At 44.4% G+C, this 24,866-nt stretch overlaps 1 protein-coding gene across 1 annotated transcript in view; it reads right to left on the bottom strand.

Moving 5' to 3' along the window:
- LOC129208196 (unconventional myosin-X-like) overlaps positions 1-24,866 on the bottom strand; it is an 87,355-nt gene that overhangs the window by 43,013 nt on the left and 19,476 nt on the right. The window contains exons 6-21 of the mRNA XM_054830529.1: positions 24,159-24,283; positions 22,815-22,828; positions 22,090-22,174; positions 20,357-20,460; positions 19,311-19,440; positions 18,340-18,458; positions 14,466-14,612; positions 13,651-13,751; positions 10,694-10,760; positions 10,141-10,233; positions 6,436-6,504; positions 5,449-5,531; positions 3,789-3,897; positions 3,028-3,108; positions 1,895-2,019; positions 979-1,093 (exon numbers count right to left, since the gene is read on the bottom strand). Coding sequence (XP_054686504.1) covers positions 979-1,093; positions 1,895-2,019; positions 3,028-3,108; positions 3,789-3,897; positions 5,449-5,531; positions 6,436-6,504; positions 10,141-10,233; positions 10,694-10,760; positions 13,651-13,751; positions 14,466-14,612; positions 18,340-18,458; positions 19,311-19,440; positions 20,357-20,460; positions 22,090-22,174; positions 22,815-22,828; positions 24,159-24,283 — 1,567 coding nt within the window. The remainder of the gene's footprint in view (positions 1-978; positions 1,094-1,894; positions 2,020-3,027; positions 3,109-3,788; positions 3,898-5,448; positions 5,532-6,435; positions 6,505-10,140; positions 10,234-10,693; positions 10,761-13,650; positions 13,752-14,465; positions 14,613-18,339; positions 18,459-19,310; positions 19,441-20,356; positions 20,461-22,089; positions 22,175-22,814; positions 22,829-24,158; positions 24,284-24,866) is intronic.

Below are 24,866 nucleotides of genomic sequence, written 5' to 3'. Positions count from 1 at the left end.
AATACTCTGAACTACTTTTTTTAAGGCTTAAGGGCAAAAAATGGAAGAAAAGTTGCTTTGATGGATCACCATCTGCTTTGGATATGGACTGCATACCCACTACTTAGAAATGCTGTCTGTACTGGCCACCATCCGTCTTGGAATAGCGAAGAATTTACTGGAGTATGTGGAAAGTTGTGATAGAGACAGTTTCCCACTCCCAGATTTCTATAGCAATATACCTCACAACACTCACATCTATTTCTGTGTGAAGTTGTCTCAAAGCTTGAAAAAATTCAGACTGAAACACCCAGCTCCCTCCCCATTAAATGAAAGACAATGGTACATTTTCAGCTGGATGTCTGGAGAAAAAAACAACCACCACCATCACCCCCCAAAAAAAATCCAGACTATACCAGGCAAGAAAGAAGTGTTAAACATTCACCAAAACAGAAGCAAAATCTGAATTATGCAAGTGGGGAGAAGCATTTGGATGCCTTTTCTTAGAAAATATATGCTAGCATCTGGGCTAACTGCACAAACCATCAGCTGAGCTTCCACAGCAGAAGGCTGTCACACATCTGGTGATCTAACTACCAATCCCCAGTTTCGATATATACCAAGCAGCAGCTCACTGCCTCCTGCAAGAATTTCAGTTAGTCAAGCAGAGCAAAATACTTGGCATAAGAAGCAAGAGTTAATGGCACACATCGTGATTGCATACAATGACACCCATGCTTGTTCTCCCTGGATCAGACACAACAAAATCGGTCTGGCTTGGTCAATGAGAAGGAGTTAAGACAAAATCAAAAAGCCTTCTACATCTCTGGGTACATAATATGGGAAATATTTCAGATGCTACAGGTCAGTGGCATAGTCCAATGTATTTAAAGGCCCATCATTACTTTGCCTTTTCTACTGGCCTGAATCTCAGCAGACGCAATCGCGTCCCCTTGCAGCTGGAACAAAGCCATACCCTGCCCCACACTGCTCAAGTACCTTGGTTTTACCCAACTGCCATTCTTTCTTGCTGCTGTCATAGGTCTGAAGAAAGCCTGCACATACAGCTTTGCTGTTGTCTGAGAAACCTGGCCCCTTCACAAGCATCTTGTACCTAAGAACCAAACAAAACCTCATGAGATTATGTATGACAGTAACCTGCCCCCCCCCCCCCCGCCCCAATCTTTTAACTCTAATTATCCTCCTCCCATTAGTCCTTCTTCCTCTGGGACCTCCCTCCTTCACGTTTGCCTTCCAATTTGGAAATTTCCACCCCCAAACCTTTATCTGTTCCTACCACACTGGCAATTATTGTTGCAATCCCAGTAATAAAATACAAACTCAACAGCATTTTTCAGTAAAGAACAACTGTCTTTCTGAAACACGTGCTTTCATTGGACACAAGTTACTTTGTTCAGTATAGGGGTGGCATTTAGTGCTCCAAGAGACAAAGGAAGCAATGTTCAATGGTCCTTTCTAGCCTTAAACTTCAAGAAATCCTTTTGATGTAGCAAATTAAAAGAAATAATCACTCTTTCCAATATTAATCATCAACTATACTGTCCATTAAAATTTGCTTCAGCCTGCCAGATTAAAGGTTTTAAGTATGATATTTTCTTTTTGCATATTATGACCAGCTGAGTTTCACAGCATCACACAAGCAAATCTGTGGCAAAGCCAGAAAAAAAAAAATTAAAAATGGACTTTCTGGCTACTTTTTCCATCCTGACTTTTACTCTAAAGGCAAGTCTCCAAAAGGATTCTCAAATCAGACTATGATATGGGCAATAAGGCCATGGTTAGAAAAACATCTCACAAATGAATCACATCAGTAACAGCAGTTATAGAGGGAACAGACATATAGGATCGTATACCTTGGGACAGTTACAGCATGTGGTACAATCACAGCAATTACCTGCTGAGAAAGTCTTGGAAAAGGCGGCGTATAGGGAAACCTGCTCTCCGAACTTTCACTGTCTCCAGCATCCCTGAGTACCGGAGCTGATTTAGCACCACATCTGGATTGAAGAGGTTCGGCGCCTACGTGATGATCCCAGATTCAAAAACAAAGAGAGACAGAGTAAGTGTTGATCTTGGTATTACATCTTTGCTGACTTGAACAGGGACTGTATCTCTGAGCACAAAGGGTCATGGGCTGTATAGCCGTTTCTCTGTAGAAAGTCAGCCCCACATATTTGGGCATGCCAGGTGAAAATGGGGAAGTTTGGGTCAAGGGGAAAGCAACCTCAGAACACTGCATGGTGCAGAAGAAGGAATGAAAGGGAATTGGGCAGATCCTGGAAAAAACCAGTCTGCAGACTGCCGTCATAATCAGATCATGGCAATAAAGCAATGATATAATGCACTAACACATACAAAATGCAGAACTCTGACTCAGTTCTCTTTGCAGTCTCTCTCCAGTCAAACTGGAGCCAAACTGCAGAATTCTTTTCTGGCGTAAAACCCCCAACAGGCTTTCCTCTGCCATATCATACGCAGCTTCCAAACACACAAAGAAAACGATGGGTTCAGAGCTCCCCACCCAATCTAGTTAGCAGCATATTCTCCTGTCACAGTTCACAATACAAGCGAGAGCCAGCCTGTCTCTAAACACTGTGACTTGCTCATGAGGCATCCACCTCCTCTGCCTCAGAGCCAGGGATCTGCGGGAGACACTTCCTACTGCACAACCCTGCATTCCAGAACAAATTGTCTACAGGCACCAGGAACAGGAGCGATTGCTGCTTCTACCACAGCTCTGGGCTCTGCACAAGCCTGATTCATCTTCCAGGCTTCATAAGCACAGAAAGAGATGGGAATGGCTATATCATATCATACTTAGCATGCAATCTTTTCATCTGATTACCAGGAGGAGGGTGTATTTTTCCTCAACTATAAAACAACTAGAAGGAAAACGGGAAGGTGTGGGGCAACCGCTCTTATCCTCAGTCTGGACCCTGACAGAGGCACCCTGTCAGGTGTTTGTGCAAGTGAGTGCTCATGGAGGCCTGTGTCGCATGCAGACATTTTGCTGAAAGACAGACTTGCCTTTTCTGTATTTGGTTTGATGCAGCGGATGAAGAATGGGTTGGAAGTACTAAGCGTGGCCATCAGGGAATGGAGAGAATCCTAAAAAGCAGCAAGACAAAATCCAAAGGATCAGTCACTACAGGAGGGAAAGGGGCTACGTTTGATGCAATAGGGTCTTCATGCAGCCCTCCCATTCCTAATGTCCTACTCTGCCTACCAAAACCCAATAACTCAGGAGATTCCTTCCTGTCCAGAACATACCCACATAGTTAGTTTACTCTAACGCTGCTTACGTGGCCATATACAGAGCTGTATAGCCAATGTGAGTTATTTTTACAAGTCTCTCAAATTTTAAATACAGGAAACAAACTGTGAAACTAACAGAAGGTTTGCAGACAATCTAGGGGGCCCAGATTCACACTTGCAAGTTCCCCCAATAAGGTTTTATTGGAATTGCCACTATACCTGTAAAAGATGTGGCCTAAAAGGACACATACACATAGCTGAAACACCAAACCAACACAAAAGATCAAAGAACAAGAACTTCATACACTTAGCAAAGTATTCTTTTCCTCTGCCACCCTGCTCAGTCTTAACATCTCGTATTTTACACCAGACAGAAATCCTTAGGGCAGTGGCACTGTCTTTTTTTAGTGCTATAACATTCCTGCACATTTTCAATGCTGGACACAAAACACATGACTCCTCTTGGCTGCAGGCCTTGCTTTACCCATCTGCTCCTCCCCAGAAGCCTGCTGCTCTCTTGGAAAACATCCTACCCTGAACTGGGAACTGACAGTCGGTCTGCGCCTCTGGGTGCCCATCTTCAGCGTCTCTTCATTGCAACGACTGCAGACTCTTTCAAAAAGGTCATAGATGAAGTCCAGCCTAAGGGAGAATTAAAAAGAATTAAAAGAAGATGCAAGACACCCACCACCTGTGAGAAGATGGCTCTCATTCTCAGCTACTCCCCTGTCCCAGTGTGAAACGCCTCATTTTTATTCCTGCTGTGCCACAGAGTGGCTGCAGGAGGCAGTTCAGCTGGGCACTTCAGGGAGGAAATTAATACTTTCCACGTGTCTGTCCAGACCCCACGGGCTGCCCTGTACACCACACTCGGCTGCAAAGCCAGAAACCCCATCCCACACTGTCAAGCAGGATATTACACAAAGGAAGATCTCCATTCTGCACTGGCTAGGACACCTCCCTCGAGCTACATGCCCTCAGGCAAAACTACCTTGAAGGTATTCCAGCTAGACTGTGTGCTGTCCCACCACTCGTGACCTAGCTCTCCTGGCTAGCACCCATGACATGCTCACACAATTGCAACCACAGCCCTTCTGTGGCCAGAAGACTTCTAGAGCTACCCTCAGTGTAGGTCAGCTCTGGGGAATCTTCCACTGTTTTGCCGCTCCTTAGATAGCGGTGCTGGTTCTTACGAAATGGCACAAAGTTCTCCAGCACTTCTTGTGCCAGTTCATTGTTATGACTGCTTCTAGCAGAACTTCCCTTTCTGGATTGTTGAAAAAAACTGAGTTCTTCTATTATGCTGGACAATGATGACCAAGATTCTGGCTTCAAGCCCTGTGTAAAATGTTCCCCAGATGCCACTGCCCCAGTAAGGCAGCTACAAGCAGCTCAGACTCTCAGCTCCCTCAGGTTGTTTCAAGGCTGCTCACAATGCAAACTCTGCAACAGGCTTCAGAGAAGATGCAATTCTGAAACAGTCTCATCGGGCTGGAGCCCAAAGGCAATACATGGACTGTGGTAAGAGGCATGTGGTAGAATTGCTACTCAAAAACTTCTATGGCCGCCATGCTATTAAATGCCTCTCTCCTCCTACTAGGACCTACCTCTGTCTTCCAGGCCTTGCTCAAGGTCAAAGTCAGATTATTTCTCTAGGGTCATGTTGCAGCACTACAATATAATATTAGGGGCCATGCCTGGTTCCACAGCGACAGCTCGGTCTGGCTCGGGATAGGGACAGAAGCTCTCCACTAACAAGCAGGCTGGGAAACAAGCAGCCTCTGTACAAAGGCTGGCATTTGACAGCGTGGCAAAGAGCCTTGACTCATTTGGGGCAAATTTACCATTGTTGGGACAGGGAGGTAAGAGGAAGAAGAGGGAAGGGAGAAGGGAGGAGGGAGAAAACCAGCATTGCCTTGGAGACATTTCTGTTATGCTTTTATAGCTCTTTTCAAAACTGGGACAACAAGAATACTGATTAAATCTCTGCCTCATCTGACTTCTCCAGCTCTCCTTTCTTTTGCCAGGGCACTTAAGCACAAAGAATGATGAAGAATGATGCCTGATGCTCAGACAAAAGCAACTGCTTTCCTTGGCCTGGTTATTACATGAATATATATATTTCCTTGGTTTGGTTATTACATGGCTTACTTCAATAGATGTGGCCTCCTCACAAGCGTAAGGGGGACATACCTGCTGTCTTTCAGCATGTTTAAAATGTCATCTCGAAAGGTGTCTCTGTTCTTCTCCAGAAAGCCTCTCACATCGTAGAGCACCTGCAACACCGACAGACCCACTAGAACAGTGCAGTACAAATCAATAAGCACTTCTACATTAACATGCCAATGTACAAGACCTCCAGCAGAGCTACACAGTAACTCTGCAGGCATGTGCCAAGATCCAAACTTTTAGGGTCAAAGAGCTCCAGTGCTCTGCAGTTACTGGCACAAAAGTGGCTTTTAGCCATCAATTAAAAAAAAAAAAAAAAAAAAAACCTAAAAAAACCCCAACACACCCCACCCCCAAAGAAACAAAACAATTGGCTCAAAAACAGGAGCCAAGTGAAACAGCTGCAGAGATTTTCCTGGGGTGGGGGGTGTGTGTGGAAATCCTCTGCAAGGCGTGAGGTACGCCATTCGCTTCAGGAAATGCTAACTATGCCACCCAGTGCCCTGGCCTCCCAGCCACTAGTGCTCAGCAGATACGATTCTAGGAGGAGGTTAGCCCTGCTTTAGTGTGCAGGTGCTCTGCTTTGACGCACCTCCATCTGCTCCATGTTTCTCCCCAACAAAGAGCAGCATTTAGTCTTGAAGGCTTGGAGACCTTTTCCTTTTTACAATAGGTATTTAGCTATTTCTCCTTCTCACCAAAAGGCAAATTTTCCTTTGGGTTTTGTCTGTTCATGAATGTCCAGGAAAGAACAACATGAATAACAAAATTAAGGAGAAGTTTATCCACTAAACCAAAAGTTACCTGAGAAACTCAAACATCCAAGCTGGAGAATATAGTACTGGAGAATGGCATGCTATTATAAGCCCATCACATGCCCTCCACTCTGGTATGGGGCACTAACTGTGCAGAAACACACAGCTGTGAGAGATATTCTTGATTTTTGGAATCTAAAATCCAGGACCTCAAGCCAAAGTGTAAGCATGTCATGGATACACCATGAACACCTACCTCCCCGGCATAATGTCTTATGCCAAACTGATGGTCTGTTACCCGAGGCTTCACATAGTAGTGGTTGCTCTGAAATGAAAGTAAAAAAAAGTCTTCCTATAATGCCAATGTAAGAATAAAGCAGCTCAGTCAGGAACTCTGCCATGACTATGACAATGCTTGGATGGGCAAGGACCTCAGCTGTTGCAGAGCCTGACCACATCTGCTCCAGTTACCTACAGCTACAAATACATTACTACAATAAGATGGAAAAGTCCAGCCCTTCAAGGCATTCCTTATGTGAGCAAGGGCTTGCAGAATCAAGGTTGGGCAGGCATGCCATGGATGAAATGTTAATTCTTGCGTGTCTGACACCTGAGGAGGCTGGGCTCCACACAAACCGTGTGGTGCAGGACACAGGATCAGGATGCAGGGCAAATGGCAGCTTTGCAGAACACCTACACTTCTTTTCTTTGTCAAAGGAAAAATATCATTCTCCTACCTTCTATATTTCACCTTTCTTTGCACCTCTCTTCCCCTTTTTCAATATTCATTTTTCCTTTCTCTTACTAGCTGTTCTATTCTCTCATTTTTTCCCTCCTTTCTTTGTTCTATGAAAACCGTTAGCTATGTAAGAACAGCCCATGCTGCTTGAGACCAATGGTCCATCCAGCTGAGTATTCTGCCTCCAGCAGTGGCTATGTATGGTAGAGTAAGAACAAGGCAAGTAAATGACACTTTCATGCTATTACTCTCTCAAACTCCAATTATTTTCATGAGTTCTGCCTAACTAGTAACCACAAGTGGATTTCTCTTTAAAATACTTGCCCATTCCACACCTGAACTCCTGCAGGCTTCCTGCATCCAGAGCGTCCTTTCCCAGGGAGCCGCACAGGGAACTACAGCTGCTTGGTTTTAAGCCTGGCTCCCATTAGTGCCATTTGTCATCTTTGGGCCTTGTGTGACTTTTAAACCCATCACATCTCCTCTAACTCATCTTTTCTCCACACTGCAGGGTGCCTTCAACACAGTTTTCCATAACACTGAAGCTGTCCCAGACCTATTGTTTACCAGATCTAACAACTCCTTCCTGAGTGGAAGGGCCCAGTGCTGTAGACTCTTCAAAGTGCAGGTGATGCTTGCATTATACAGTGCCATAACAACGTTTTCTGATTTTATTCTGTTTATTTCCTAGGAATTTCTAATACTTGATCTGGCTTTTTTACTACTACTGAGCACTGTGCTGATGCCTCCATGGAACTATCCATCACAGCCTCGAGTCTTGCTCCTGAGGAGCAGCAATCAGCTCAGGGCCCATCATTTCAAATGTGAAACTGGGACTGTTTTCCTTCAGGCACACCATTTTACATTTATCTGCACTGCTTTTTATCGTCATTTTACAACCCAATCAGTCTCATAAGGCCCTTCAAAGTCCAGCCTTGCCCTGTGAACCATCAAAAAACTGCCACCTCAGTGCTCGTATGAGACGGAATCTTACTGGCCTCCCTCCATTGAGGTAACTGACCATTTACATTCCGTGAATTTGCCCAATAGTGTGAAATAAGGATTACAGGCCTACGATTTCCTAGAATACTTTCTAAAAATTAAAATAATTTCCCACCTTCTCAGATACAAGCACTAAGAAAATTTTAAATAAGATGTTGCACAATACTGTCAGTAATTCAGCTCTTTCATCTTCAAGTTCTCTTAGCACTATTGGGAGGATGGCTTCTGACCCTGATAAGTTGTTAGTGCTATTGAAAACTTTTTCATTGCCTTTTTTCCTTTTCATACTGACCCCATTTCTTTGCTCTTCCCTTTCCCTAATCAAGTCATCTTTTTCCAGCCAGAAACTTCCCTTTCTTCCACTCCAAACCTGACTGCTACTGACTCTCTCTTGTGGATTGGCACCCTCCTCTTCTCTCCCTCTCTACCAAGCCCTTGTATTTCATGCATGCCTACATCACTTCTGGTTCCTTCTCCCATCTCCCCTGTTGCTCCTCTTCCCAGCTGTATCAGAGGTCATATTCTCTTAAATCTCAGCTCTGTTTTTCCTCCTTAAGCCTATTGCAATCCACAGAAAACACAGAGAAGAGGGCTAGTTCTCTTATAAGGTCCTTGAGGCTTTCCAGTAACACTGCCTGGATGCCTTCCAGTGCTCTTCCAGCCAGCACTAGAGACTTTAACTGGTACAAAAAACACTTTCACCTTCAAAAAAATGCTAACCCTAGAGCACTATCTACTTCATCATTCCTCCCTGTACTCCAACTCCTCAGCCTCTTCCATCTCTCGTAAGCTCCCTAGGGTTCCACATTAACTGCTATCCTCTCAGAGCAGACAGAGGTGACACTATGAACAGCTTAATGAAAAGGCTACTCAATGCACAGAAATCACCAAAAATAGCAACCAAAATGTTGTGGGGCATAAAGGGATGCAAAATAATACTGACAGTCTCATGCTGCTGTACAATAAACCATAGGTACCTTCTTACCAAGGGAACTGCATTCTGGTCTGATTATTTATCTCAGAAAAGAATAGAGAAAAGATGTAGAGGAATTCAGAAACAGCAGAAAGAAAGAGGAGCTTTGAAATTTCTCCATTTGGAGACAAACCGGAGAGGCTGGGACAGTTCATTAAAAATATTCATAAGTTCTATATTAAAAGTTAACAAAATACCAACAACAATAAAAAAGGTAAATCAGGCATTCTCATATACCTTGACCTCTAATACAAGGGAAAGCCACAGCAGACTAGATTGAAGGCATCAGTTTAAGCCTAAAGAAAGAAAATATTTCCACAAAACTATGCGTAAGCAGCCAACTAGAAGTCATTGCTATTGTATCCAATTTGTAGTCATGAGTATTACTAGCAGAGTTAGATGCAAATATGAAAAATGAGAATATCTGTATCTATGCCAATTTAAAAAAAAAAGTCGGATAAAGGATACAAATTTGTATGTTTTCAGGTTTGGACAAAGCCTGAATTAGAGGATTAGGAAACATATTAGCTGACAATATTCTTGCTAAAGTAGTAAATTATTCCATAAGTCCATGCTACAGGGTTTAATTTGCTTTGTTTTCAGTCTATTTGCTATTAAGAAGAACACAGCGTTGGCTGTACCAGAGACAGGGTAAGATATTGCTACAGTGATCTCATTGTGGGTTCTGTGTCCCCAGGATAACTTTCTGACCTGCATGAAAAAGCCCTTCTACTCCTGTGTCCAGAATACAAGAGGAGGAAAGAATTCAATTAATTAGGAACAATAAGAGAGCTTTCATTAAAAGTCATGAGGCAAAAGCTGTCCCCAGCCCCAGGAGACAGAGATTTGACGTGCTCTGGAGCAGACTCCTATGAGTCAGCTGGCAGGAGAAACCCATGCACACTGTGCAGCCGTATCCTGTGCCTGGGGTGCTGTCTCGTGTCCTGTTGCAGACCAGCAGAACCTGACCTCCATCCCATGCTACAAGTTCATATCTCCTCTACCCACAGCCTGTGGAAGGCACAGTCCCCCTCTCTATGTGCACAAGAGACCATTTGCAGGTTTCTTCACATATTACTTTTGTTCAGTGCAGCCTTATTAAACACTTGCAGGTTCGGGCCTAAGGCATTTTAAATTTCCTGCACAAAGCACGTATTTTACATCAACAAAACCTTCACTTTCAGTTTTGAAATGCTGATGGGGCTAACATACTGATCATTTGCCTGCCGGGTTATTTTCTTACTTACCATATGCTGGCTGTGAAGTTTTTCCAGAAGGGTGTTGTCTGTGCCTTTGGGGAATCGACTCTCTTCATTTACCAAAGCCAGGAGACCCAGTTTCTACAGCCAAACAAGAAACGGGCTTTTACAATCAGCAAAAGCTCTAACTACACAGCACCAAGCCAAGAACTGGAGATCTGGACAACACATTGAGCAATAACCCCTGAGTTATACCCAGCAAAGCTCGAGCTGAAAGCAGAATTCTGGCCAGTCAATGGATTCAGCAAGCAGAACGTAAGTGGAGATTATTTATAAAAAATTCACATTAAGGTTTTACTTAAACACTGCTCCCTGACTAAAACTATGACACCCTCCCTAAGCTTGCTCTCAACAATGAACAGAGATCTGCTTTCTTGAGCCAGGACTATAGCTAGAAACAGCTCATACTTTTGCCAGGTCACGATGGGAAGAGGATCTAAGCAACTACCTGTTTTTAAAACCAGGAAACCCCGGGGAAGGTCTCAAGACAATCAGCCGTCCCCATTGTCATCCCTGGAGAGTGTCACAGGTAACTGCTCACCTTCTCGATGAGGTCCAGGCATTCTGCATTATCCATCCAGTCAATGGCTTCCCAGTTTATCCCTTCCCTGACAGTCAAGAACAAACAGAACAAAGATGTGAAATGCAAGATCCAATGCCCTGAGGTGCAGGAGAACAGAAGTAGCTGAGCATGGCAGCTGTCCCAGGACTCAAAACGATTTGCAGGAATTAGGCTTTGCCATGGCTGAGAAAAAAGAATAGGGGACACAATGCACTGCTAACACAAGGAGATGGAAGTAGGAGACAGCCTTTCTTATCCATCCCAGTGACTGAGACTGATGCTCGTGCTCATTGAACAAATTCCACACCAAGCACTAAGAAATCGTAGTTGCTCTCAGTTCCTCTTTCAGGAGTGATGAGCATCAGCCCAAGTGGTGGTGATGATGGACAGTTTGCTACAGCTTCAAAAGTCAATTACTGATCCACCAATGTGGAAAGCAGGCCTGAAGCGCAACTGACAGAAGACTGAACCACAGTTCATAGGTCTACCAGAAGAGACAGGAGCAACTTTTCAGAGAGAGTTTTGAAGAGGATGACACAGATAAGCTTTGGCCTGGCATGCAGGGGACCTACAGGGTGGCCCTGCACCTTTCAGAATGGGAGCTGATGTAGGTACAACAGTGCAACAAGCGTGCTTTGAAAATCATCCTTGAAATTCTGCAAATCTGTGCTGAATGTGGTCCCCTCTTACCACCTTCTTATACTCCCATAATACAGGCCGTTTCTGTTTTCAGAATTCAGAGAAGGCTGGGAATCACTCTTGCTCAGGAACCCAAGGAAGACTACAGGCAATGAGTGAAGCTACTTATTGACATTCTGATACAGACACCTTTCAGGTGAAGGCTAACATTTTGAAGATAGTGAAGTTGCTGTCTGCAAACCGTTCAGCGTAGGCTTCATACTTTCAAGTTCAAAGCATTCAGAAACCTGCGGGCAACAATTGGAAGCAAACAACTGGAATAATTTCTGAATCATAGAATCGTAGAATGGTTTGGGTTGGAAGGGACCTCAAAGATCATCTAGTTCCAACCCTCCTGCTGCAGGCAGGGACACCCTCCACTAGACCACATTGCCCAAAGCCTCATCCAACCTGGTCTTAAACACTTCCAGGGATGGGACATCCACAACCCCTTTGGGCAACCTGTTCCAGTGCCTCACCACTCTAACTGTAAAGAATTTATTTCTAATATCTAATCCAAATCGACCCTCCTTCAGCTTAAACCCATTACCCCTTGTCCTGTCACTACACTCCCTGATAAACAGTCCCTCACCAGCTTTCCTGTAGACCCCTTCAGGTACTGGTAAGCCGCAATTAGATCTCCCTGGAGCCGCCTTTTCTCCAGGCTGAACAATCCCAACTCTCTCAGCCTGTCCTCATAGGAGAGGTGCTCCATCCCTCCAGTCAGCTTTGTGGCCTCCTCTGGACTCTCTCCAACAGCTCAATGTCTCTCCTGTACTGGGGCCCCCAGAGCTGGACGCAGTACTCCAGGTGGGGTCTCACAAGAGTGGAGTAGAGGGGCAGAATCACCTCCCTCGACCTGCTGGTCACGCCTCTCTTGATGCAGCCCAGGACACGGTTGGCTTTCTGGGCTGCAAGCGCACACTGCCGGCTCATGTTGAGCTTCTCATCAATCAATACCCCCAAGTACTGAAGAATGTAAAGAACTATCTATCCCCCACAGGAAACAGAATACCTTATCCACTTAATGACAAAAAAATATCAGTTCACAGCATTTCAGATTTTTGCAACAATGGGTGAGAGAGAGGCCACACATGGTTACAAAAAGACCCCTTGGATTCTTTCTAAGAGCAAGAAGTCCTTCCAGAATTGAAGGGAGCAGAGTTTTCTGAAACAAATCAAATCATAAATGAATCAAGTTGTCTCTACTGCCACAGACTTCTTGTCTAATCAAATGATGAAATACACGGAGCTACTTACTAAACCTGAGGAAGCAGAGCTGATACTGTGAAAGATGAGCTTTCATCACATCACCCTAGAATAACTTGATGAGTAGTCAGTAATAAAATTTTCTTATTCTTTCCAAAGTTCAGCCACAGAACTTAAACTCCTATGTAATCATCCGGAAAAAAATCTTTTGTCACGCTGATACCATTCTTAACACAAGCTTCCTGCAATGGTGGAACTGGCCTGAGAAGTGAGTGCATAAATAGCCTTGCAGTTTTGCAATCTTTAGAATTTCATGAATTGCCTATTCAACTGTCTCCCTTTACAAGTCTGCTCTCAGTTGCCCCCACTGACCCTATTCAATTGCTTCATTCACAAACATAAAGGCTTCTGTTTCAGAGCAAGAACTGAAGTATTTGTCTAGCAGCCTTCTCTAGAAGCAGAAATACTCTAGAACATCCCAGGTACTTCACAAAATACAATCCAATATGAATCCTACAGAAGAGAAACAGCTGTGCAGAAGGTCCCATGCTCTTTAAGCTCAGGAAACTTCCTAATTTAAATCTCCTTGCTGAGGAAAAGAGCCCTTTTCACAGCATAGGAATCTCTAGGACAGAAAGAGCTGTCAGATATCTATCCATTTATGTTTAGGGACTTTTTGCACACCAAGATTCCACCTGCATAACACCACCACTACCTTAGGTAAATCATTACTCAAGTCAGTAATAAGGCCAGTGACCATGGGTTCTGATGGGTTAAAGCCCAAAATCTTCCCATTCAACTGAGAGACAGAAGGGAATCTGGACTTTCTAAATACTACAAGGGAGAAAGCTTTTGCTTGGAGACAAGCGACCTATGCTGCTGAAGCATGTGGACAGTGCTTACAGAGACACATCCACAGTCGGGGTTGCACTAAGGCCCAGCTGCCTCTCCGGCCTTAGCAGTAGGGACTGGACAGCACAGTGGAGGAAAGATGTCCTCCATTCTACCACCCATGAAAGTAACAGGGGGCCACGGCCTCCATTTGTCACCTGTTGTACTCCAGCTGCTCCAAGGAGAAGATGTGTTTGTTGAAATATTCCTGGAGTTTCTCATTTGCATAGTTAATGTTAAACTGCTCAAAACGATTCACCTGTAAGAAGAAACAAAGATTATAAAACTTAACATTCTTGTCTCTGGGCTCTAAAAGAATCTACAACAGTGATGAGGAAGGTGCCAGGCCTGGGATAAAGCCAGAGATCATAGAGGCAAGGGGTGTCACACGGACATGAGGAGGACAGTATGGGGAAGCCCACTAGGAGAACAGCTTTTGTAGCTCATGCAAGGTTAATTCAGTAGGCCTAAATGGTAGTAAACAATGCTAAAGACTATCACATTTCTCGTCCTCTTAGGAAGAAAGAAATATAATTCCCTAAGTGTTCGGTCACTGGGCTTTCTCTTCTGTGAAATATCTGAGCAGTCACTAATGGCTGCTCAACATACATCCCTCATCAGTTGCAGTCAGGACCATTACACACAGGATTCTCAACACAAGGCAAAACAGATGTAAACAAACAATGTGCATGCAGGAGTTGGACATTTAATTTGTATACAAGTCAAACATTCAGTATTACCTATCACAGCACATCTGCTTAGGGTCTGTGCCACAAACCAGACCTTGAACATCAATACAGGTGGCAGAAATGGGCAGCTAAATATACCTTGCTGCTCCCAGAGGGAAGTGGTAGTGGAGAAATCCCAGAATACCCTATGCTAACCTAAACAGGATAGAAACCTACCAAAATTCCTTCCTATGTGCACTGACATCTCCAAAACCAACCCACACTTCAAAAGACAAAATCCTGACCTGAAAGTTCTCGAAGCCAAAGATATCCAGGATGCCCACAGACTTAAAGTTTTCCTTGCCTTTGATCTTCGTATTAATCTTGCTAATGAGCCATGAAAAACACTGGGAATACAGTGCCATAGAGAGGGAGTCCCTGGAGTCAGCTGCCTATAAATGCAGAGAGGAAAAAATGAGTCACAGGAGAAGGAAAGGCATAAGGGGCACCACGAATCTCTATGGGATTTCAGGTTCCTCTGCTCCTCTTCAGATGTCTCAGCCTCTGTACTGGTTGTGCATGGTGCAGTATTTATATGTACAGGTCAACATCCAAGTTTGCAAATAGCCCAGCCACACACAGATGTACCATGTATCACCTTTGGGTAACTGAACTTGAGAGGCTGAAGGAAGTAGCAATATCACTGACATCTTTTGGAACAAGTGCTGGGGCACAAAAAGTGGCAAAATAACTCTTGACTAAGACCACAAGTGTCATTTGTATCACCTGAGCCAACATTTGCAGTGACAGGCAAGGTATCTCAGTTCAGTACTCCTAGTAGAGCTGTCAAATGGGTGTCCGCTCAGTTTTTCAAAAACTGGTAGGGCAGGATTTCATAGAGTATTCTGTCACCAAGTTAGCCTTAAAAATACCTTCTCCAAAACTTTCCCGCAAACAGCATTATCTTACTGGAAGCCAGGGTAGGCCGGCCAACAGCCAGGACACATGCCCCAGAAGACTATGGGTTGAGAGACCTTTCTGGAGCTGACCCAACATCCCATGCAGTTACATAACCAAGTGTCAGAGGTGGAAAAAACCCCCTTAAATTGTGATCAGTAGCAGGCAGTAGATGATTGGGTGTATGTAAGTGTGTGGATGAATGTCCGAAATTCAACTTCTGAAATCTCAAGCAAAAGCCTGCTACTTGATAGCTGTAACAGGAATCAGCTGGTTGTAAGTTTTGGTAACACTTGGGCTAAACAAAAGTGGCACACCCCAAATCCTCCAATGAATAGAGAGACATGAGACAGACGAGGCTGATCACATGTTGTCCTTCTGCACTATTTAGACTGGGAAACCAAGGCTTAGGGTTCGGGAAAGAAGAGGAGGCCAAAAATAAGTGTTCCCATACAGAAGACATGATCCCAGAGAGTAGAAAAAGGTGCCAGAAAAGAAGGCAGCAAAGCTCTTGACTGGAAGAAAGATACTGGAAGTGGGGAAAGATCCTGGAGATCAGAGACACGTGGAGACAAATGTCTGGGTATGCCCAAGGACTTTGGCTGGTAGTTCCTGAGACTGGTAACTGCAAGGAGCTATACAACATGAACCCACAAAACTTTCTGCCTGACCCTCCTGGACAAGCAGCAATCTCCCTACTGGGAAAAAAAGTTGACATCTAATGAACATAATGCTGAGGGGTGAGTGAGGAAGTATGTGAAATAATCAAGTAGGATAAAAGCTATAATCTTATCATTTCATAAATAAACCGCAGCATCTACATCAGTTACAGGTTGTTTAATCTGTCTCGCCTGTGACACCAGGGTAATTCCTTCAGTAGGCCTGACCAGCAATGACAGAGATCTTCTAAATGCACCCTCATCCTCTTCAGCTTTGCAAGCCTGAATAACGTGACCTTTCCTGTTCTGCTTTGCTACTGGCGCAGGCCAACTGCCACTGAATCCTCCCAGCCCCTCTCAGCAAGCTCTTGAGGCCCAGTCTGCAAGATCATCCTTTTTACCCAATGTCACTGGTTTTCTCTTCCTTTCTTTTCCTGGGTAGTATCTCCTCTCCAGCAGCCCAAAGCCTAGGACACACAGCAACCTCCCTTCTTCACAGACAACATTTCAGAGCATGGGCACACACTCCTCTTCTGGGTATTTCTTCTCTCCATCAGATGGTCTGTCTTATTAGTTGGGACTGAGAATGCCCTCAGGGCCATGCCTCTGTAGTGTCTGTGGCTACACAGTAAGTTGGACTCATTTTCCAGGAACAGGACCTCCCCATCCAGCTGTAAGCAAAGCTGCTCTCCCCACAGTATGGCTCAAATGAGAGGCTCAAAGGCTCCTTTCATCCTCCCAGCTTTGCCCGCCTTCAGGCCAGTTCATCCATTCAGTCCACTGAAATGTCAAAGCTCAGATGGGCAATGAGCTCGTTGCACAATGAGAAATCCCCGGCAGCTCTATCAATGCGTTCCCGCAACGACGAGTGGAAATAGGTGGGCACAGCGCATGAGGGCTCAGGCGGGAACAGTCTTTACAGGCGCAGTGTTCAGTGCAACAGGCTCACCTAGTGAAGGCAGCTCAGGAGCAGCATCCACTTGCCGTAACAATTTTTTTGCAGCCTTAGTACTTCACTGGGCTTCAAGCAGTAAGTGTGGGGTCCAACATGCGCCAATGTCAGGAATAGCTATACAGTCGGGGAAAGCTCTGTTCGGGGAGACTCTAGTCAATCATACAACTGTGCACCGTTGCTCTGGGCTGCATGGATTGTCTCTGGCATTATTTGTTATCCATTCTTGTGCACTCATATAGAAAGGTGTAGCTTGTTTAGGACAGACAGCTGACAAGAGGAATTGTGGTACTGGATACTGAGGATATCTACTACAGACTATAGGTTGAAAAATAATTGTCACACAATTTCATTGCAAAGAAAGGTCACAGACTATGAAAAAAGATACCATTTCTGAAAGGCAAAGCTTGGTTTGTGCTAAATCAGCAGGTGTATTAGCAGCAAGAAACGTCTACTCTGCTGAAATAAACACTGCTGAGACTTCAGCTTGAATAAGGTGTCCAGTTATAGGCACTCCACTTCTTGAAAGACGTGGGAAAACAGTGACAGAAGAAGAAGAGATTTAGAAAATTACTTACAAGGAAACTTTGAAGCAACTGGATTGTTTAGCTTAGAAAAGAGAACACCACATGAAAAACTTCACAGAAGTGGAAGCTTGTAAGGTGGACAGTTGGGATGTCAAAGGTAATCTAAATATGAGGAAAATCTTTTCAGCTCCAGACTCCACTGGAGCTAGAGCAGGATACTACTTAAAGAGGCTGTGAAATGGGAAATCTGAAGAAAAGTTAGACAGACATCCGTCAGAGAGAGCCTACTAATTCTGGTTTCTCTGCTAACGTAGGGGTTGGATTGATAACCCTCTGCACTCCGTGCCAGCACAAGATTTCCATTACAGATGTTCATTTTGCTATAACACAATGCTTATTCCATCCTAGTAATATTATTCCTTGTTTCCCAGTGTTTTGCATTTTCTTAATGACAGAAGATTTTCTACAGCGCATAGACCCAAAACACCAAGAGTGCCCTCAAGTGATCAGCAACACCACAAGTTAAAGTTAGTAGGCACAACGCTGTCACAAACCAGAGAAATGTAATAGATAAGCAGGACTGGCTCCAGCACACGGTACAGGTTCAGAACATGAGAACTACATATCAGTTTATTTGGTCCTCCTTTGCTGTTGTATGGATACACAAAGAAGCTGCTGTGGGGTAAAAACATACCATCTGTCGGATGTTTCGTGGTAACTGTGTGTAAGCTTTTATCTTCCAGTAAATGCAGCGTAACCTGGGAGTTCTGCAAGGTAAAAGCATGCACACATGCAATTACCACAAAGCATCTGATGTACCTTCTGCATGACACAAGCATGACCGATTCCTGGTGAGTGAAAGTGACTTAAAGCCCGTATTGTGCATTGCCATTTGATGAACTCCTCTGTAAAGCCTAAAAAGCAGAGGCAACACTGGGACCTGAACTACCAGTAAGGGCAAAATACTCGAGGACACAGCTGAGCACCTAGAGGGTGTAAGAGGAATCCCTAAACCTGAATGGATGATACAAGAGGGAGGCAGAGGGCCTGGAAATGCAGAAGTAGTAGACACTTGGACACTTACCTGCTCCACAGTGAGAGGGGAGCTGATCTCTTCCCCACGCAGAATCATGGACCTCTGCGTCAGTACTTCAGAAAGCTGGAAGGCGTCTAAGCCCAGGAGGTCACTGGCAATGTTCAGCACTAATAACAAAAGAGGACGCACTTTTTTCTCCTGCACGGATCCCCATCACTCATGAGGGATACGTATTCTGCAGCTCAGTGAGGAAATCCCAGGGATAAGGCAAGAGACTAAGCCCCAGCACAAAACGCACTCCCTTTACTTAATTCTCTTTGTATACCCAAAGCTGTAAGCTCACATATCCAGTCTGAGGCAGGGCCAGCACCCGTTACGGGCCACTCATACAAGCCAGCCTTCCTGCTGACAACAGGAAGAGCAAAGCACTGCGTAAAGCTCAGCACCAGCAAAATATTTATTGAATGAGAAGATGTGTTTTCCTAAAGGCACAATAGTGCACTCTGAGCATGGGATTGCTAAACTTGGATGTCAAGAAGACAGGCAATTAACTTAAGACTTGAAGCACTTGTGATATATATTTATTGCTTCTGTCTGTTTAGGGATTCGCTTTATCAGACCAGCTCAGATTGGAGCTCAGCTGTAACAGAGCACACACTAGCAGATGCTTCAAAGGAAGATGTGGGAAAGTCTGTAACAGGCTCCTTTTATCTCAAACTCCTCCCTGTTCCTATTTCTTCCTGCTCTTTCAACGCATATGAGAAACTGTGAGACTGGACTCAGTCTAAGAGTATCCAGGAGAACAAACGGATCACAGGGCCACAGCGCAACTAAATCATACTGGTACTCTGGAGCCACGCATCCCGTGGCAATGCTTTTGCAGGGTTAAACTGCAGGGAATCTGCTGGCAAAGGCACTGCAGACCAGCATAGCAGAGGGAGAAAGGACAACGGAATGAGCTTTGTTGGGGGCCTTGTGGGGCTTTGCGTGGTCTACCAAGTCGCTAGGGTCCCACTTACCGGCTTTCGTTGTAACCTGGGCCCCTCCAGCTGTCATGAATTCAACGTTTCCCAGATGAAGTGTGCCAGAAAGAAGTTTGAAGATGTCTCTGATTTCTTCAGTGCTGAAGTCCACCACCTTCATGGCAGTCTATGCAAAACCATACAGCTAATGTTGGCTGTACGTACAGCCACAGTACAATGCAACCACCACACCCATGTCCACAGAAGATGTAAAAGTCAGAATTATAGTCATCATGTGTGCATATAGTGCATGCAAGTGATGTAGGGTTCTTGGGCATAAATTGACTTTGAGAGGTAGGACCTAGTTTTCATGCATTCGCCCTGTCAGGGTTCTAGTTCCCTTCTTTCCTCCAGGCCTCTCCTCAGCTGAAGTATAAACGCTATGTCGCCACTGAAACCTCTGCTGTACAGGAGACATTTCTTTCCCTTAAATCACACCTAAACAGGAGCTATTTAAATCCTAAGCTGATCCCTCTCACCTTGCCTATCTGGTTTCACCTACATTATTAAAGCCCTCAGGCTGATAACCACTTGTCAAACAAAACATGAATTGCATATTCATCGTGCTAAACCCATAACCTCTGGTAAAGTTACAGATATCTATTGAAATCTGTGTGGTATTTCAGAGTATGCCATTTGCACAGGTGATACAACTTTGCCAGAACATTTCTGGAGAACACTACCTTCAGATGAAATTGTTCCCCTTCTAATGGTCAGTGTGAGGTTTCCTGCATCAGGCCATCTAGAGGGGCTCCCAGGAACCATTATGGGGTGGGAGGTGGGGTTCATGCTCCCCAAAGTCTCCATCATTCTAAATTATTATTCATCCTGGACTGTTTCCCAAAATCCCCCATTTCTGTACACTAAAAACACTCTTTGAGCCTTGTTTTTACCATAAGCAGGTAGAGTTGAGTTTCAGACTCTTTGAACACCAAATTTTGGCTTAGTGCAAATAAATTCTGCCTGTGAGATCTAGACCCTGCAGCACATTTAGCCCACAAGATTGTGCCTAGAAGTTCAGGAGAAGTTAGGGCAGGACTCACCATAACCTTACTGAACATCTCTACGTCATTCAAGTTCTCATCAGTCACACAACCAGACTGGTTCAAGTACCGGTAAGTCTCTGGCTCAGAGAGGGAAAGGCTCTCTGCAACAGATGAAAAAGAGGAGAAAGACAATAACGTATTTAGCAATCAGCCTTTTCATTCTATGATCTTGGTCCCCAAAACCAGTGTGTATGTTTACCATAGGGAGAGTTCACCTCAATAGATTCCATATCCCTCAAAAGCCACACCTAGACAGTGAACACACTGAGGAAGGGGAAGAGGAGGGTGTGCAGTAACAAAGCTTGTGGATGGTATGCAAAATGATTTAGAACAGTCAGATCCCAAACTGCAGAGTTGCAGAAGAATATTTCAATACTGAATTGACTCAGGGGAAAAAAACCCCAAATATAAGATGAAATTCAATCTCAAATTTTACAGAAAAATAGTCTTAACTATGCACATACATTAATGACTTCTAAATTAGGTATCACCACTTGAGCCAGAGTTCAGAGAGTCACAGTAAGATTTTTGAAGACATCATCTCAGTGCTGAGCAGCAGTCAAAAACTGAACTCAATTCGGTTCCTTCAGTTTTAGAAAGAACACAGAACTAAACATAAAACCAGAATTAGATCTCTGTACATATCTGTAGCACAACCACATCTTAAATACTATCTGCAGTTATGATTCCCCATTTTGAAAAGGATAGAGGAGAACGAAAAGATCTACAGAGAAAGGAGATAAGGATGCTCAAGAGACAGAAACACATTACGGATGGGGGAAGTGAAGCAGCCTGCTTGGAAAGGGAGATGGGGAAGAACAGCAGAGTTCTGCTGAAGAGAATAATCTGGTTTGTATGCTTTCCCCAAGTACTTGCTGATAACCATGGTCCCCACTGTTTCCCTTGGCTTCACATGGATCTCTGAATTGACCCACATGGTCATTCCTGCATGAACTCCTTAAAACTGAAGCCCTACTTCCTTCCAGTCTGTGTCAGGCCCAATTCTTCCATCTGATTATTCTAACACACACAGAACAAAGGCATAAAGAAATTTGCCAGTCTCTCAAAACTAAAGTGCAACTATAACATGTTCCTGCCCGCCTGTCTGACCTCTTCAGCAAGACCATCAGTGCTCAGCAGTGCCCAGGGCAAGTGCACACAAACATTGTTCAGGGGGTGCTGCGCTACAAAGAGGATTCTTCCACAGCCTGCAGCTTTCTTTGCATGCCCTCTTCCAGACGCACCTCTCCCCTTCCCCATGTACAGGGCTATAAACCCTTTGTTCAGATACCTGGCATGCTTTGACTCTAGTCCTGCCACTACATCACTGGTCTTTCTAATTCTTATCTCTCCTATTACCTGTACTGAAGGTTTGTTGTAGATGTCTGTCAGCCCAACCTTTGAACTCCTTGAACAGCTCCCATCAGCATCTGAATCAAGACTCTTTACCCTTCCTTTGCCTCTAGCCAGTTTCATTTTTTCCCTTCACTTTTCACAGACTTTTCCCTCCAGCTCAGAATGCCTGAAGCATCTTTTCTCATATAGCATTTCTGTCATCCTCAACCTCCTTCTCACAACTCCCCTTTCTGTTTCCCAAGAAATCACTATATGGCCTTCAAGAAAAAGTTATATATCAAGTACCTGAAATATCCATGCTCTAGTTGACTTACACCTGCTTCACATGCTGGACTGGAAAGAGGACAGAGCCATATCCCAGAAAATGAAATTACCTTTCTCCTCCCCGCTCACACCAGCTAGCAGAGCATAAAAGATGTGGTAATTCCTCTCTCCAGGGTTCTGGTGTACCACTCTGTTCTGAAACAAAGAATACAAAAGTAGCCAGTAGAAAGAGATCGCACTTGTGTTTGCAAAGGCAATGAAAGGACCAGGATACAGGTAAATCTCCAGGGCCAATGCACAAGAAGGACTTCTTCCAGTTTAGTGATGGTGTTATCTAAATAAGCTCTACATGAAGATCTTGTCATGTGTGGCTGTGCAACTAAGCATGTACAGACTTCTCTGAACTCAGAGACTGCACGCATGGACAAACCGAACCTTGTCAGTTCTGGCCCTGCTCCTCAGTGAGTTCCTGAGTTCACAGTAAAGTACATCAGAGCAGAGATATCTGCATTTGGAGTTAGTACCCCCATATTCCTCTCTATGGAACTGAGTCTCCAGGTACTTGTTCTCTCTCTCTTTCCCCTTGGTAAACACCTTTTTCTTGGAGTCTCTCTGTAATGCATAGTGGTTTATCAAAGACAGGAGAACAGGCTCTGATAAATACAGAACAAACATTGTTCCTCCACCATCCTCTTCCTCAGTTGGGACAGTTGCAGTAGTAACACCTAAAGAGTTAATAGCTATGTGCTGTGACAGAGGCAGCATCATCCAGGAGATCTGGCACTGCCCCAGCATAACATGAGGAGAGGGCTCACCCAGCAGAGACAATACCTACCTTTTCCAGTAAATCTGAACAGCATGTTAAGGAGAAAACATTCAAATGGCATATGCACAGATCTCCTGACAACTGGCAAAGAATCTTTTAGACACACTGGGATGAACCCTGTAACATGCAACAAATCATTAAATAACTGACACCTTGGAAACTGGAAAAGAGCAGTCTCAAACATCACCTTGGATCCTCCTCACTACTCCTCGTCCAAGGAGGTATTATGTGCCAAAGAGATATTTAAAAGGGCAGGGTCAGATAGAGCATAGGACTTTCACAATGGTGAGGTAACCTAACAAAGGATGAGCCACAATAGGGACACCTAGAAAGATTAGACAGGCCACTCTCATCTGAAAGTCTGTATTGCACACAGCAAGTCTTGCATCAGTTCTCATTGCTTCTGCAAGAGACCACTATCTTTAATCTACCAACAGCACAAAGAGCGGAGACTAAACAATCCAAGCCTGTTATTTACAACAGTAGTAAATTCATCTGGCTGCTACTCCAGTGGAAATTGGTGTGGTTTGCAGTCATCAGCAGCTCTGAACATCAAGAAATGTAGTCAGCGCAGCTGCCTCATGTAGACAAAAGATATGTCAAAGCCTTTGGGAGAGGGGTACATGGGTACACGGGGAAGGAAGTGGTCACGGCACAACATAATTCAACTATATCCAGTCATCCCTGTCCTTGTTGTCACTGGAACAGGCTCCCCAGGGAAGTGGTCAGACCACCAAGACTGTCAGAGTTCAAGGAGTATCTGGATGATGCTCTTAGTCATATGATTTAGTTTTAGGGAGTCCTGCGAGGAGCGGGGAGTTGGACTCGATGATCCTTATGTGTCCCTTCCAACTTGAGGTATTCTATGATTCTCTGATTAGGGTTCCAAGGTTCACTGGAATGGGCAGCCCAAAACAGGGAGTCATAATTGGTCCTCTGCATCCAAATGTTGTGCAGAATATATTGATTCTTAGCTTGGTGTCACTTTTCTAAATCATTAATTCATTGGCAGAGCTAACATAAGGGAACAATATTCTGGGAAAACCGGGATGCAATCAACATGAGGGATCTTCCCAGGCAGCAAATTCTAGAGATTTAAGTATCAAGTATTGTGACTGCCAAAGTGAAAAGTGAAACGATGTCCCTACCTAATGTAGTACTTAGACAGAAGGTTTCCAGAGTTAGGTGCTGCAGAGCTACAAATCAAACACTCTTCCCTCTTTAAGTTGCAAATTTGCCCACAGTTATAAACTGGCTTTGAGAAACTGTGATGAGGGATTTCCTGACCCACTCTGAGCTCCTCCTCATCTTTAGTCACTCCATCCATTTCTGGTCCACTGAAGAAAAGGATACAGTCAGTTACTCGTCCTCCCTGGATGTGTCCATGTTGAGAGAAGTGCAGCTGGATGAACTTGCCAAAGCGGCTGGAGTTGTTGTTATAAACTGTCTTGGCATTTCCAAAGGCCTCCAGAATGGGGCTGCGGAAAGAAGGCAATGAAGATATCACTGGTGATTTGATACCATTACAACAAAGCGTGTGCCCAGCCTTTTGCCATTTGCACAGCGTGCACTGCCACGTGAGATTAATTTGTTACAGCACCAGACTGGACAAGCAGGAAGAGCTCAAGGGCAAGGAAGGATGGCAAGAGCAATTTAACACACTGCTAGATAAATTTAAAACCTTTGGGATTGGAGTTAATTAAATCAGTCTCCAATCAGTATGGGCAGCTGGCGTTCACGCTGTCAAGGGCATTCCCCACCAACGTGGCTTCAGGAAATGAAAGGTGGAAAGACCCAGTCAGGCTGTGTGCTTAACACAGCAGCATCCCATGAAATGGGCTTGGTGGTTTTTTCCGGATTTTCAGAAGCATCAGACACATAGGGGAAACACTCTGTAGCTTTAAACCACATACTTCTTTGTTTCTGTTTGTACCTTTAAAAGAGAAGACACTATAAACCATCTCTTAAACTTACTGGTAAATATTTTCAAGCTAACAGACAAACGTAGTAGTAAACTGATTTGTTTGGTACTGAAATTTGGTACCAGAACACACAAACCCT

This window comes from Grus americana, chromosome 6, assembly GCF_028858705.1.
Source record: "Grus americana isolate bGruAme1 chromosome 6, bGruAme1.mat, whole genome shotgun sequence".
NCBI lineage: Eukaryota > Metazoa > Chordata > Aves > Gruiformes > Gruidae > Grus > Grus americana.
The sequence above is the reverse complement of the archived record's forward strand: the minus strand, read 5'-3'. Positions and strand labels throughout refer to the sequence as shown.